Source organism: Myxocyprinus asiaticus, chromosome 24 (assembly GCF_019703515.2).
Source record: "Myxocyprinus asiaticus isolate MX2 ecotype Aquarium Trade chromosome 24, UBuf_Myxa_2, whole genome shotgun sequence".
NCBI lineage: Eukaryota > Metazoa > Chordata > Actinopteri > Cypriniformes > Catostomidae > Myxocyprinus > Myxocyprinus asiaticus.
Window position 1 is genome coordinate 38,298,176 of NC_059367.1, and position 15,010 is coordinate 38,313,185.

Below are 15,010 nucleotides of genomic sequence, written 5' to 3' on the forward strand. Positions count from 1 at the left end.
AAACAGTTAGACAGCCCTGACATTATAAACAACACTGATGAGGAAAAGAGACAACACTGTGCATGCGCCAAAATAAAGGTTTTTCTAATTACACATCTTCAACCTTTTACTAAAATATATCACGATTTTACAATAGTAACAGTAACTGTGGTATTTTGACAAAACATGTTATAGTTAAAAATCTATTTTAACAATTGTGCAAGTTTTAAAATGTGTTTAGGCTATTACTTTAACAATATACTACAATTATTTTATTTTTACTTTTTCAGAAAGTCTAGCTACATTGATCTAATCACAGTAATGAAGAGCCATCCATGGTTTACCTGTGCTTATATGGCATTGCACTGTAAATGTAAGGTCTAGTTCATAAAATCTGGACCTCCAAGACTTATGGACAAACTGAGGACAAGTTATCCTCCTGCGTAATATATTTTATATAGTTTTTTCTAGGGGTTCGAAAGTTATAAGCAAAACAAAAATGGACTATAAACAGTAAGTGGACTATTCCTTTTTACTATCATGTGTAAAAGGGCCAAAAGGAGCAGAACAGGAATTAAAATCTCAAAAAGGTGTGGGGTTACCTGGATCATGCGCTCAAACATGTGGGCAAGTGGCAGGTAGGAAATTGACACGTCCTCTTGACGAATCACAAAGAAGCCCTGCCACAAGAACATTTTGACTAATTACAAATCAGAATCAAGGCAATCACTTATTACTGTAAAAGTCTCATTGTATTTGATAACAAAAGTATCAGTGAACAGACCTGTTCCTACAATGTACCCACTCTGATACTATCTAGTTTGAACTCTCTAGTTTACTCTAGTTTGACCTGAATCAACACATGAATTAATCAACATTATGTTAGAAGTGTTAATTTATCTTAGGACAATTGTAGGTGTCCCTACTGATGATATACTGTCAAAGAGACATTAAGAAATATGTGAGAGGTATCCATGAATTTCCACAGTAAACAAAGTATTAAATTAACAGAATTTGAAAGAGAAAGATGTCTTAAGATCTCTTACCAAGGTAAAACAAGAAACAGAAGGAAGAGAATATGAACAGAAGATGAAAGGTCTGAGTGGTAAAGTTCTGGAGAGGGAGAACAAGACATATAAAGGAGGCATAAAGGAATGAAAATGAATGGATAAACTGACCTCCAGGATCTTGATGACAGAGGAGGTGTTGGAGGCGATGTTGCCGTGAGTGATCATGGCTCCTTTTGGCTTTCCTGAACAACAATGATATAGTAACCACATTTGAATACAACTATCAGTCACAAATATAGGCTATTCATAGCCTATGAAGGTTTCAATTATTTAGGTTTTAATACTATTAAAGAAAATACAACTGCATAATACAACAAAACTTAATTTGGCTTAGTCTATCTTACACTAGAGCAAAAAAGGATCAAGAGTAAGCAAGGTTTACCTGTGGTTCCACTAGTGAAACACACAACTGCCAAATCCTGGGGCTGAGGAGGCTGAAGCCAAAAACAAACACAACATGAGAACCTTTTAATTTGTGTTGTCCCTCACAATATATTTGCTTTAAAATCAATCAGTCTCTAAAAAGAAAAAGAGCAGTCATATTTTCAGCTCACTTTACCATCCAAAAAGTGTGAGTCAACACTAGGTATAATTTGATAGATGCATTTTAAGATGTAGCATTTCAACAAGACATGTGGTATGAGCATACAACTCTACAGGCAATTATGAATATGGACATTCAGATGTCATATTACCACAGGTAACTGTATATTCTCTCGTCCCAGATCCTGCAATACACACAAACAAAGTCTTAGCTCAGCTCAAGTGCAGCTGTCTCGGGAAGCAGGCCAAATATATCATTTAGTAACATGTAACTTTTATTTTTATTGATATGAAGACATTTATGACTTGAGGTTATTCAACTTGAGATTTTGTGTCATTGCAGTCACTGCATTAAATGCTGTTCCTGACCATGATCTGTGAGAGTTGCAGTATCTCCACACCGCACTTCCTCCCTCTCTCCAGCAGAGCAGCGCTGAAAGGGTTAAAGAGCACCAGACAGGAGAGGGTGGGAGTCACTCCTTTCTCCTTATTCTTTAACAGAGATTCTGCCTTGTCCTCCTTATCACAGATCACCAAAGAGATCTCCGCTAGACACAGAGAGAGAGAGAGAGAGAGAGGATGGTAAGTATCAAAAGTCCTATTAAGACTGAAACTTCAAAATATTTTCAAAGCAATCGAGTGCAGCATTTTTAGCCAATTTAGTTTCAGAAATAGTGTTATTTCCAGTAGAAAATTACATGAAGATGCATCTTTTAAGATATTATGCAAATATGAGGTCATGTGTCACTCACCCAGATTAAGGATATGAACTATGGCCTCTAATCCCAGTGTATCATACAGAGGCACCACTGCCATAGAGAATGTGTAGCAGGCCAGCTCTGCAATGACCCACTTCAGCCAGCAGGGGGAGACAAATATAACAAGAAGAATTTAGGAACATTGTTTACACATACAAAAAGTGATAATTCAAATTCATGACGAAATATTACAAACCCTAAGCCAAATTACCTTAATCATAAAAGAACAGTATATCTGGGTGTGTACTGACCAGATTTAATGTGTGAGTTTTAAATGCTTCAAAAACTAATATGCTCTTAAACATATTTTGACTTTAGCACTGATCCAAACCCTAGTGAGCAGTCTACCTAGGCAACATGTTTAAGCATCATAAGCGCACTCTCAAAGCGAAAGCTGTTCCTAACATAGGCAGCAAAAATATGCTGTGGTATAAGATAAAATACTTCATCTTGGAAAATCCAAGGCTGCATCACATCTTACACTAATGTTTAAGAAAAGCCCAGAATGTTTTGCAAAAGCTCAGTAAAAAGTTGAGGAAAATATCTAAAAATCTATTACTACATCAAATATTTTTGTGTGCTATGTATATTTTGTGCTTACTGTATTCTCAGTTTTCATTATGTTGGGAATATGTGCTGTTTGGCTTTGATAATATAGGTGTAAAGAAACAGTTTTACCTTATTAATCTTGGCCAAGTTTCACATATATAAGACAAAATTTCAAGATTTAAACTTATTTTTCATTGATATTTATAATTTATTATAATTGATTATTAGCTTATATATATAAGCTACAGTTGATATAAAAAGTCTACACACCCCTGTTAAAACAGCAGGCTTTTGTGATGTAAAAAATTAAACAAAGATAAATCATATCAGAATTTTTGCACCTTTAAATGTAAAAAATTACAACCTATGCAATGCTACTGAAAACCAAAGTGACACATTTGAGAGAGAAAAAATAAATAAATAAAAACTTAGAATAACCTAACTGCATAAGTGTGCACATCCCTGAACTAATACTTAATTGAAGCACCCTTTGATTTTATTACAGCACTCGGTCTGTTTGGATAAGAGTCTATTAGCTTGGCACATCTTGACTTGGGAATATTTTTCCACTCTTCTTTGCAAAAAACTTCCAGATCTGTCAAATTGTGAGGGCATCTCCTGTGTATGGCCCTCTTCAGGTCCCCCCACAGATTTTCTATAAGATTCAGGTCTGGGCTCTGGCTGGGCCATTCCAAAACATTAATCTTTTTTTGCTGAAGGCATTGTTTTGTTGATTTGGATATGTGCTTTGGATCATTGTCACTGTATATATATATATATATATATATATATACACACACACACACACACACACACACACACACACACATATATACATATACATACATACATATATACAGTTGTGCTCAAAAGTTTGCATACCCTTGGAGAATTGGTAATATATGTACCATTTTTAAAGAAAACATTTTATTTCTTATGGGTTCATATTCAACTGTAGGTTATAACAGAATGGCACAATCATAAAACAAAACATGGCAACAAAGAAAATACAATACAATGAAATGACCACTGTTCAAAAGTCTGCATACCCTTAGTTCTTAATACTGTGTATTGCCCCCTTTAGCATCAATGACAGCGTGCAGTCTTTTGTAATACAGTGCATCCGGAAGTATTCACAGCGCTTCACTTTTTCCACATTTTGTTATGTTACAGCCTTATTCCAAAATGGATTAAATTCATTATTTTCCTCAAAATTCTACAAACAATACCCCATAATGACAACGTGAAAGAAGTTTGTTTGAAATCTTTGCAAATTTATTAAAAAAAATAAATAAATCACATGTACATAAGTATTCACAGCCTTTGCCATGACACTCAAAATTGAGCTCAGGTGCATCCTGTTTCCACCTATCATCCTTGAGATGTTTCTACAACTTGATTGGAGTCCACCTGTGGTAAATTCAGTTGATTGGACATGATTTGGAAAGGCACACACCTGTCTATATAAGGTCCCACAGTTAACAGTGCATGTCAGAGCACAAACCAAGCCATGAAGTCCAAGGAATGGTCTGTAGACCTCTGAGACAGGATTGTATCAAGGCACAGATTTGGGGAAGGGTACAGAAAAATTTCTGCAGCATTGAAGGTCCCAATGAGCACAGTGGCCTCCATCATCCGTAAATGGAAGAAGTTTGGAACCACCAGGACTCTTCCTAGAGCTGGCCGCCCGGCCAAACTGAGCGATTGGGGGAGAAGGGCCTTAGTCAGGGTGGTGACCAAGAACCCGATGGTCACTCTGACAGAGCTCCAGCGTTTCTCTGTGGAGAGAGGAGAACCTTCCAGAAGAACAACCATCTTTGCAGCACTCCACCAATCAGGCCTGTATGGTAGAGTGGCCAGACGGAAGCCATTCCCCAGTAAAAGGCACATGACAGCCCGCCTGGAGTTTGCTAAAAGGCACCTGAAGGACTCTCAGACCATGAGAAACAAAGATTGAACTCTTTGGCCTGAATGGCAAGCGTCATGTCTGGAGGAAACCAGGCACCACTCATCACCTGGCCAATACCATCCCTACAGTGAAGCATGGTGGTGGCAGCATCATGCTGTGGGGATGTTTTTCAGCGGCAGGAACTGAGAGACTAGTCAGGAACGAGGGAAAGATGAATGCAGCAATGTACAGAGACATCCTTGATGAAAACCTGCTCCAGAGCGCTCTGGACCTCAGACTGGGATGAAGGTTCATCTTCCAACAGGACAATGACCCTAAGCACACAGCCAAGATAACAAAGGAGTGGCTGAGCCAGAGCCCAGACTTGAACCCGATAGAACATCTCTGGAGAGATCTGCAAATGACTGTGCACCGACACTCCCCATCCAACCTGATGTTGCTTGAGAGGTCCTGCAAAGAAGAATGGGAGAAACTGCCCAAAAATGTTGCGCCAAAATTGTAGCATCATACTCAAAAATACTTGAGGCTGTAATTGGTGCCAAAGGTGCTTCAACAAAGTATTGAGCAAAGGCTGTGAATACTTATGTACATGTGATTTTTTTCGTTTTTTTATTTTTAATACATTTGCAAAGATTTCAAACAAACTTCTTTCATATTGTCATTATGGGGTATTGTTTGTAGAATTGAGGAAAATAATGAATTTAATCCATTTTGGAATAAGGCTGTAACATAACAAAATGTGGAAAAAGTGAAGCGCTGTGAATACTTTCCGGATGCACTGTAGTTGTCTATGAGGCCCCAAATTCTTGCAGGTGGTATAGCTGCCCATTCGTCTTGGCAAAATGCCTCCAGGTCATGCAAAGTCTTTGGTTGTCTTGCATGAACCGCATGTTTGAGATCTCCCCAGAGTGGCTCGATGATATTAGGGTCAGGAGACTGTGATGGCCACTCCAGAACCTTCACCTTTTTCTGCTGTAACCACTGGAGGGTCAACTTGGCCTTGTGCTTAGGGTCATTGTCATGCTGGAAAGTCCAAGAGCGTCCCATGCGCAGCTTTCATGCAGAAGAATGCAAACTGTCTGCCAGTATTTTCTGATAACATGCTGCATTCATCTTGCCATCATTTTTCACAAGATTCCCCGTGCCTTTAGAGCTCACACACCCCCAAAACATCAGTGAGCCGCCAACATGCTTCACAGTTGGGATGGTATTCTTTTCACTATAGTCCTTGTTGACCCCTCTCCAAACATAGCGCTTATGGTTGTGACAATAAAGCTCTATTTTGGTCTCATCACTCCAAATTGCAGTGTTCCAGAAGCTGTGATGCGTGTCTAGGTGTTGTCGGGCATACTGTAACCAGGCTTTTTTTGTGGCATTGGTGCAGTAAAGGCTTCTTTCTGGCAACTCGACCATGCAGCTCATATTTGTTCAAGTATCGTCGTATTGTGCTCCTTGAAACAATCACACCATCTTTTTCCAGAGCAGCCTGTATTTCTCCTGAGGTTACCTGTGGGTTTTTCTTTGTATCCCGAACACTTCTTCTGGCAGTTGTGGCTGAAATCTTTCTTGGTCTACCTGACCTTGGCTTGGTATCAAGTGATCCCTGAATTTTCCACTTCATAATAAGTGACTGAACTTCTTAAGCTACTTCAAAGAGTTCTCATCAAAAAATCCTCCATGTGCAGCAATGACGGCTTTGCAGATCCTTGGCATTCTAGCTGTCAGTTTGTCCAGATACTCGGGTGACATTTCACCCCATGCTTCCTGTAGCACTTGCCATAGATGTGGCTGTCTTGTCGGGCACTTCTCACGCACCATACAGTCTAGCTGATCCCACAAAAGCTCAATGGGGTTAAGATCCATAACACTCTTTTCCAATTATCTGTTGTCCAATGACTGTGTTTCTTTGCCCACTCTAACCTTTTCTTTTTGTTTTTCTGTTACAAAAGTGGCTTTTTCTTTGTAGCACCTTATATTTACTGTGAGTTAGGACACTGCCTTAAAGGGCAGCTGCCAATGTTGAAAGTAAACAATGGGCTATTGTGTTAACTGGAAGGTAATGAAGGTGAATGAATTGTGATGAATGTATGGTGGTGTATACCTCCGGTCTGTTCTGGGCAAATATACCCACAAACTGCTGTGGGTTTGGTTTGCAACCCTTTGCCAGCAAACCTGATCCCAACACCTGAGCCCTTCCTGCTACCTGTAACAGAGTCATTGTCCCAATAGACCACATATAAAACCAGAACAAGAGGACAATCATGTTTGGTTAATTGAAATCACTTTGGTTAGGTTAATTCACAATTATTATACAGTTGTAAAAGTGTTATAACATGCAATGCTCTCACCTCAGTGTAGGAGATCCACTGATAGGGCTCTCCTGGTTTCCTAAATCCAAGACACGGCCCATCTCCTTGACAGCAAAGTAAATATTGATGGTTATTACCCGGCTGGTTATTTAATCTCAGGATTTTGCTGTCAAATATGATTGTATAAAGACCGCCAAACTATATTATTGACCACTGCCCCATGCCACCAATTTCCTGCATGGCTGCACTTTGTGTCGGGGTCCTGATCACTTTGCCAGGGTCAGTGACCACCTAACTGTACATTATCACTTACTCATTGTGTACCTGCTGCTCTAAAATCAGTTTTATTTAAAAGTTATCATGGACGCCATCGATGTTTCATACATTCTGACAAACACAAACAATCGAACAAGAAACTAGTGCAAAATCCATTTACTGAAGGAAGCTACTTAAAAGCACTATTGATCCAAGAATGCCTTGAAGTGCACTGCAGTAAATGAAAAGACAAAATAGCGAGGCATTGAATTTATCTACTGTAGGTTTCACTGACTTTACTATTACAATAAACTATTACAATAGTGACTTTCAGCTATATACAGTGGCAAGAATATGTATGTGAACCCTTTGGAATTAGCTGGTTTTCTGCATTAACTGGTCATAAAATGTGATCTCATCTTCATTAAAGTCACAAGTTTAGACAAAAGACAATGTGCTTAAGCTAACAACACACAAACAATTAAAAATATTTCATGTCTTTATTGAACACATCCAATTAAACTTTGAGTGCTGTGGATAAAGTAAGTGAACCCCTAGGCTAAAGATGGCAAAAAAAGCTATTTAGAGTCAGGAGTTGGCAAGCCTGGCATCCAATTAATAAAACAAGATTGGAGGTGTGGGTTAGAGCTACTTTAACTTATAAAAAGCACTCAAACAATTAGAATTTGCTATTCACAAGTGGCATCTGCTGACATGGACCATGCCTCACAAAAAAGAGATCTCAGAAGACCTACGATCAAGAATTGTTGCTTTTCTTAATGCTGGAAAGGGTTACAAAGTTTTCTTGAAGTGCTTAGATTTTCATCTGTCCACATATAGACAAACTGTCTGTAAATGGAGAAGATTTAGTAATGTGGCGACTCTCCCAAAGGGTACATGGCAGAATGCTCAATGAGGTGAAAAAGATCCAGCTTAAGACTTGAAGGAATCATTGGAACTGGTTAACATCTCTGTTCATGAGTCTACTATACGTAAAATATTAAACAGCCATGGTGTCCATGGCAGAACACCACGAAGGAAGCTGCTGCTTTCCAACAAAAACATTGCTGCATGCCAGAAGTTTGCCAAACACTACTGGGAGAACATTTTGTGGACTGATAAAATTAAGGTTGAATTGTTTGGGAAAACACGCAGCACTACGTATGGCATAAAAAGGGCACCGCATACCAACATAAAAACATCATCCCAACGGTGAAATACCGTATTTCACCGTTGAGCATCATAACTTGGGGCTGCTTTGCTGCTTCAGGGCCTCAACCGCTTGCCATCAGAGGGAAAAATGATTCCCAAGTTTTTCAAGATATCCAACAGGATAATGTCATGATTGTTGTGCGACAGCTGAAGCTCAGCAGAAGTTTGGTGATGCAGCAGGACAATGACCCTTAACATCGAAGTAAATCCACTACAAAATGGCTTCAAAAAAAGAAAATCCACCTTTTGGAGTGGCCCAGTCAGAGCCCAGATCTTAATCCAATAGAGATGCTATGGAAAAACCTCAAGAGAGACGTTCACACATCCTAAGAATATGGCTGAGTTGAAGCAGTTCTGTAAAGAAGAATGGTCCAAAATTCCATCTGAACATTGTACAGGTCTAATCCGCAATTACCAGAAACACCTGGTTGAGGTTATTGCTGCCAAAGGAGGATTGACCAGTTATTAAATCCAAGGGTTCACTTTCTTTTTCCACAGCACTGTGAATGTTTAATGGGATGTGTTCAATAAAGATATGAATGATTTTTATTATGTGTTGTTAGTTTAAGCATATTGTGCTTGTCTATACTTGTGACTTTGATGAAGATGAGATCACATTTAATGACCAATTAATGCAGAAAACCAGGTAATTACAAAGAGTTCACATACTTTTTCTTGCCACTGTACGTATAGAATTTGTTTTCAAGTTATCAAGGAAAAATAATGGTGCAAAACTTGTGTTTGAATGTCTGTTTAGCAGCAGTTTGATTCACACAGACCTGCTATTCTGAGTCCTCTCTGGAACATGTCGTAAGATGTCTTTGTGTCCTCATAGTAAAACTCCAGTAGATTGTCATCCTTTAGTAAGGCTGATCGCCTACAGCTGTGGTCTCCCTGGAAACAAACAAACAAACACACACACTTTCAATACACTGTAAACCGTGTATCTTATGTGGTAATTAAGTCAAGTCAGTTGCTTTGTATAGTGCTTTTCAAAATACATATTGTATTGTGGGAAAAATACTGTGCCAATGCTGCCAATGAGCAAGCCAAAAGCTATTGTGGCAAGGAAATAAAACATCTTAATATGAATAAGTAGAAGCCTTGTGAGGAATCAGACTCAGCTTGGGAAGCCCATCCTCCTCTGTAAAAGTGCACATTACAATAAATACTGTATACTAGGCTTGGGCAATATAGCCAAAAATATAATGACAATATTTTTTTTCATATCGTTGGATATGGCTATTTACCACAATGTACATTTCATATCATTAATGTAGAAGGAAATGCATTCCATATGTTTGTTAGACCTCAAGAATTAATTTAAACTTGTTTGTTTACAAGTAAAACTCCACAGAGTAAGCTACATTTTAATTTGGAGTTCCAGTAGTACACTCAGTTTAGTAGTAAATTCTATAAAATCTTATCTGTAGACTGGAGACGAGTGCAGGCAAGATAGAGAAGTTTCAGGGTTGTGAGAGATTTACTGTTCTATATAATTTGTCTGCAACCACATGCATGGATATAATAAAACAATGATGCATGGAAAAGCATGTCAGAAACGGTCTGCTGAGTTTTATTCATTCATTCATGATAGATTGAGCAACTTGTTAATGATTTATATTGATAGATCGACCATCTTGTTAATGATTTAATGCACTGAACACTGCTGCACGTTTTATAAAACACCCTACACTGCAGAATGTACATTTTTAAAGACAAAAGAGAACTGATTCCTTGTCAAGTTGTAATGATATCTTAATTATACCAGTATTAAGTCTCATCCATTATCAGTCCTCCAATATCTTTACAGCGACAAACAGTAGGAACGCCCACTAGCAACACAGATCGCAGAGTCTAGCGACACCAAGCCACAAAGTCACTGGCGGTGTGAATGGGGCTTTAAAATATAACTTTTATTGAAAGAAAACAATTTCTGGCTGTGTAAGCAAACAGCAGCATCACTTTATCAAGCTATATAAACAGCAACAGTTTAGTTAAGTTTTATCGAATCCCAGTGGTTGTGGACGATCCAGTTTCAGTATATGGGGTTTGTTCACAAAAATGGCAGAAAGAGCGGTCATAAAGTAATGTCATATGTAATTTGACAGGCCATCTTACATTTCCTTTGAGTGGGATGTGGGAGAGGGTGTGTGCCTAAAGTCGAAAGTTCATTGGTTGCTCCCACGTGTCAACCATCGCATTTTTAAACTCGATTGTCAAATGGATAAAGAAAAGCCAAAGTAAAATGCCATTGGCAAATAGACGAAGAAAAGCAATTGCCAAATGCTTTTTTAAAACACAATTTAAAGGTGCATTTAAAAATGACTTTTAAAAATTTGCTATTTTATTGTTAAATATAATTACATCTTTAAACATGAATTTAATAAACAAATGTAAATGTGTCTTTTTATTTGTCCATTTAAAAAAAAAATTATCCACATTTTTATTTTCAAATGAATAGATTGATCATTTATTTCATCATTCTTTTTTAATTGGCACTCCACGGCTTCCATACTCATTCAGCTTTAAATATTAGACTAATAAAACACTACTTGAATATTGCAATTTGATTTTCCTTTGTGCCTTTGCCTGCCGTGGACGAAATTGAAACTGCTTCTCTCACCTAAATCTTGCCATTAGTTTTCCCAAAAAGAAAATTCTGCCATTATTTAAAGTGACTGTATTGCATCAGAAGACTTGGTAAGTACGTTTCTATGAGTGAGTGCAAATGTTTTTTGTTTTGTTTTTTGTTGTTGTTGATTTGTTTAGTTTTTTGTTCATTTTTGAGTCTAACTCTTGTTGTTAATGAATATTGCTCATTTGTTTCATGAGAAAAACAGGTTCAAAATGTGAAGGCTGTACTTAAATTCTACATTTCAAGCAATCGATTACTCATTTCTTTATGCTTTTTATTATTTTATTTTTTAATTACATTAAATGCCAATCCCTACAAACTACTATTTAAAACATTTAGTGTTGCATACTGTTCCACATACTATTTTCATAAAAGACATTGGCAGGATAGAATACAGTACATACTGTACAGTAAGCAGTGCACTAGTATTTCAATTCAAACATAGTCAGAATGTAGGGCTCACCTGTAGAGGTATGGATTGGGCCTGCAGGTCACAGGGAGGCTGGATTGGTCGAGGTCGGGTCACCAGCCAATAGGTTGTGAGAGAGGCTAGTGCTCCTAATCCTATGAGAGAGGATGAAGAGAGGGAAAGAGAGGACAGAGAGAAGGATGAGGGTAGAGAGGGGAGGAGGGTCTTCATATTGTCCAATTCAGACTTCCCGTCTCCTCCACTGAAGCCAAGGGAACGTAACCACTTCTGAAACTGCATAGCTGAGAGAGAGAGAGAGAGAGAGAGAGAAAGAGAGAGAGAGAGAAAGATTCACTGCCATAAATATTAAGATATAAGAGTGAAATCTTTTGAAAAACATTTCTCTAAATTACCCCAAAAAAAGAAAAGATGAGAATGCAGTTATGCATAGTGAGTAAAATTGGCATTTGAATGCCACACTTTCTAAAACAATGACCCAACCAATCACTGCTTTTATAGACACATTTACTAGCCGTCTGTAAAATCTCTACAATATTCTTTCTACAATGATCGTTGATGTCTTATTGAATGTTTTAAATCAGTGGTGCTCAACCTTATTGACTCTAGGGTCAATAGATTAAAATACTTATCAAAATGATATTTTCATCATTCCAAACGTTTCAGGAACTGTCGTTTACATGTTGTAGGCCTACTTCATGATTTTAGCTAATTTTAGCATTAAAAATGAAGATATCATATTTTAATATAACTAATTTTGAGGCCCCCTTGGAAGGTTGCTGAGGCCCCCGTTTGAGAACCACAATAATTATTTTCAATATTTTCATTTATTTTGAATTGGCATCTTTTTGTCGGTCACTATTTTTTATGTGTATAAAAAATAAATAAATAAATAATAAAAAATTAAAAAAACGCTGGGAATAGCCACCATAAATGCTTTATTTTTTTTTAACCACAGACGAAACAACAGAACAAAGCACTCACTATACAGTACATCCACTGTCATTCTATATACTAATTTGAAATATGCTGAATTTATTGACCTTGTTTATAGTAGCTGTCCAAAAACTATTTTTTTATTCATCAAATCTGCTGAAAACTTATTTAGAAATTAAATGAATGGCTAGAGCCCTTCAACAGTCAAATACAAGTCCCCTCACTCTCTTTAAACCATGATTAATTTTTAAATACTACACACCTTTAAACAAATATGAATACTTAACAGAGACCAGATCTGAATGTGAAAAAGCAATAAGTGTATCAACGCCATGCACTGCAGTGATTTTACCATGGTTAAAAGGAATATTCTGGGTTCAATGCAAGTTAAGCTCAATCGACAGCATTTGTGGCATACTGTTGATTACCACATTATTTTGACTTAAAGATGACATGAGGAATCAAATTTTCCTTGATCTTTTGACATACATTGTACTATAAAAACATACTGTATGTTTCAGAATGGAAAACTTCCTCCTTAATAGAAAGAGCATTTATTTAAACCAAGCTGCAAAAACGGCTCGTTTGGAATTTGTGGAACTTGTGACATCACAAAGACCAAATACATCAGCATATGCAACACCTATTTTTCCGTCATTGCACCCTTGGCCACGCCCACTGGTCAGTCACACAGGTGAGGTGGAGAGAGATGGGGCCTGTCATGGGAGATTCATCCTAAGTGGACTTAAACAGGACACCTTCATGTGCCAGTCTGTATTTAAATGTTTTTCTACATAAACAGGCGCAGACAGACGTCTTTGACCACTTGATACATATCTCGGGCCACTTTTAAAAGACACGGTGCCAAGATACAAATCTGAAGAGGAGAAGCTCTCTGTAATTCAGCTGCTGCCTCACGTTCTTTCGCCTATCTGCACTATTTTTAGTTGTTGGTGTATGAAAACATGATGGAATGATACTGGAAACTGGATGTGGATGTGTCTTTAGCGTATTTTAGAGTAGATTATATGTTCGGCTCATATCATCCCTTACAAAAATTGAGAGCTCAATGCAAATTTGCTGCAAACTTGATGCAAATTCACCACAGATCATTTTCACATGCAAATGAGCTTTGCGGCAAACTTGTGGCAAATTGTCTATTGTTGCCAACGGTTTGCCGGAGGTGAAGAGCTTCAAACAACAATCACAAGCTCATCTGCATGTGAAAATAACGAGCGGCAAATTTGCGTCAAGTTTGCAGCTAGTTTAGATTTTTTTGTAAGAGATACCAGTCATTATACGATTCAAGCTTTGCAAAGGAACTATTATTGAAGGATGGGACAGTTAAAAGACGTGATCGCAAAAACTTTGTGTAAACCGTTTAATTTATGAATAATTCATATACAATATTATGTTATGACTATTTGATAGTTTATGGTGCTGACACTCTGTTTATACTGGGCGCATCTGTTGACGTTATGCGATGCAACGGCTTAAGGCTGTCTACACTGGGCACGTCGACACAAACTTTCTAAACCATTTATTTGTGTTGTTGGCAGTAGTAGCACCAACGCATGCAGTGCAAAATTGATCGGGACATCTGTTTACTGTAAGTGCGATGCGCCGCAACGGACACTTCCATGGTAGACAACATAATTTTTGTATTTTTTTTTTATCTCCCCTTTTTCTCCCCAATTTGGAATGCCCAATTCCCAATGCGCTCTTAGTCCTCGTTGTGGCGTAGTGACTCGCCTCAATCCGGGTGGCGGAGGACGAATCTCAGTTGCCTCCATGTCTGAGACTGTCAATCCGCACATCTTTTCACGTGGCTTGTTGAGCGCGTTACCACGGAGACGTAGCGTGTGTGGAGGCTTCACGTTATTCTCCAAGGCATCCACACACAACTCACCACGCGCCCCACCGAGAGCGAGAACCACACATTATAGCAACCACGAGGAGGTTGCCCAATGTGACTTTATCCTCCCTGGCAACCGGGCCAATTTGGTTGCTTAGGAGACCTGGCTGGAGTCACTCAGCATGCCCTGGATTCGAACTCGTGACTTCAGGGTTGGTAGTCAGCCGATTAAAATTTTGAATCATGTTTAATCGCATAATTTTTTTGTAGTTAATCGTGATTATCACAGATTTTAAAAGTGCTGAAATTTGACACTATTTATACTTATTTTCCTGTCAAAAGTCATTTATTTCCATTTTGGAAAGAAAATAAAACAATATATAGCAATATAATGCTTTATTAACATTTTCCAAACAAAGCCTTCAACAATATAAAGACAACACACTAAATTATCACCAATTCAATTAACATTAAACGTTTCCCACATTTAATCTAAGTGTCTAAGTGGGAGTTTGAAAAACTAGTCCCCACACAGGTTGCATATTCATTGTAATGGGCATTAAATTCCTT

The 15,010-nt window shown here is 38.0% G+C and overlaps 1 protein-coding gene across 1 annotated transcript in view; it reads right to left on the minus strand.

Annotated features, from left to right (window-relative positions):
- The window catches only part of LOC127415451 (long-chain-fatty-acid--CoA ligase 6-like), a 65,321-nt gene that overhangs the window by 34,954 nt on the left and 15,357 nt on the right, over positions 1-15,010 (minus strand). The window contains exons 2-11 of the mRNA XM_051654197.1: positions 11,686-11,933; positions 9,364-9,478; positions 7,157-7,221; positions 6,910-7,011; positions 2,345-2,444; positions 1,962-2,140; positions 1,745-1,777; positions 1,432-1,483; positions 1,158-1,231; positions 582-659 (exon numbers count right to left, since the gene is read on the minus strand). Of these exons, the coding sequence (XP_051510157.1) occupies positions 582-659; positions 1,158-1,231; positions 1,432-1,483; positions 1,745-1,777; positions 1,962-2,140; positions 2,345-2,444; positions 6,910-7,011; positions 7,157-7,221; positions 9,364-9,478; positions 11,686-11,931 (1,044 nt within the window). The 5' untranslated portion in view covers positions 11,932-11,933. The remainder of the gene's footprint in view (positions 1-581; positions 660-1,157; positions 1,232-1,431; positions 1,484-1,744; positions 1,778-1,961; positions 2,141-2,344; positions 2,445-6,909; positions 7,012-7,156; positions 7,222-9,363; positions 9,479-11,685; positions 11,934-15,010) is intronic.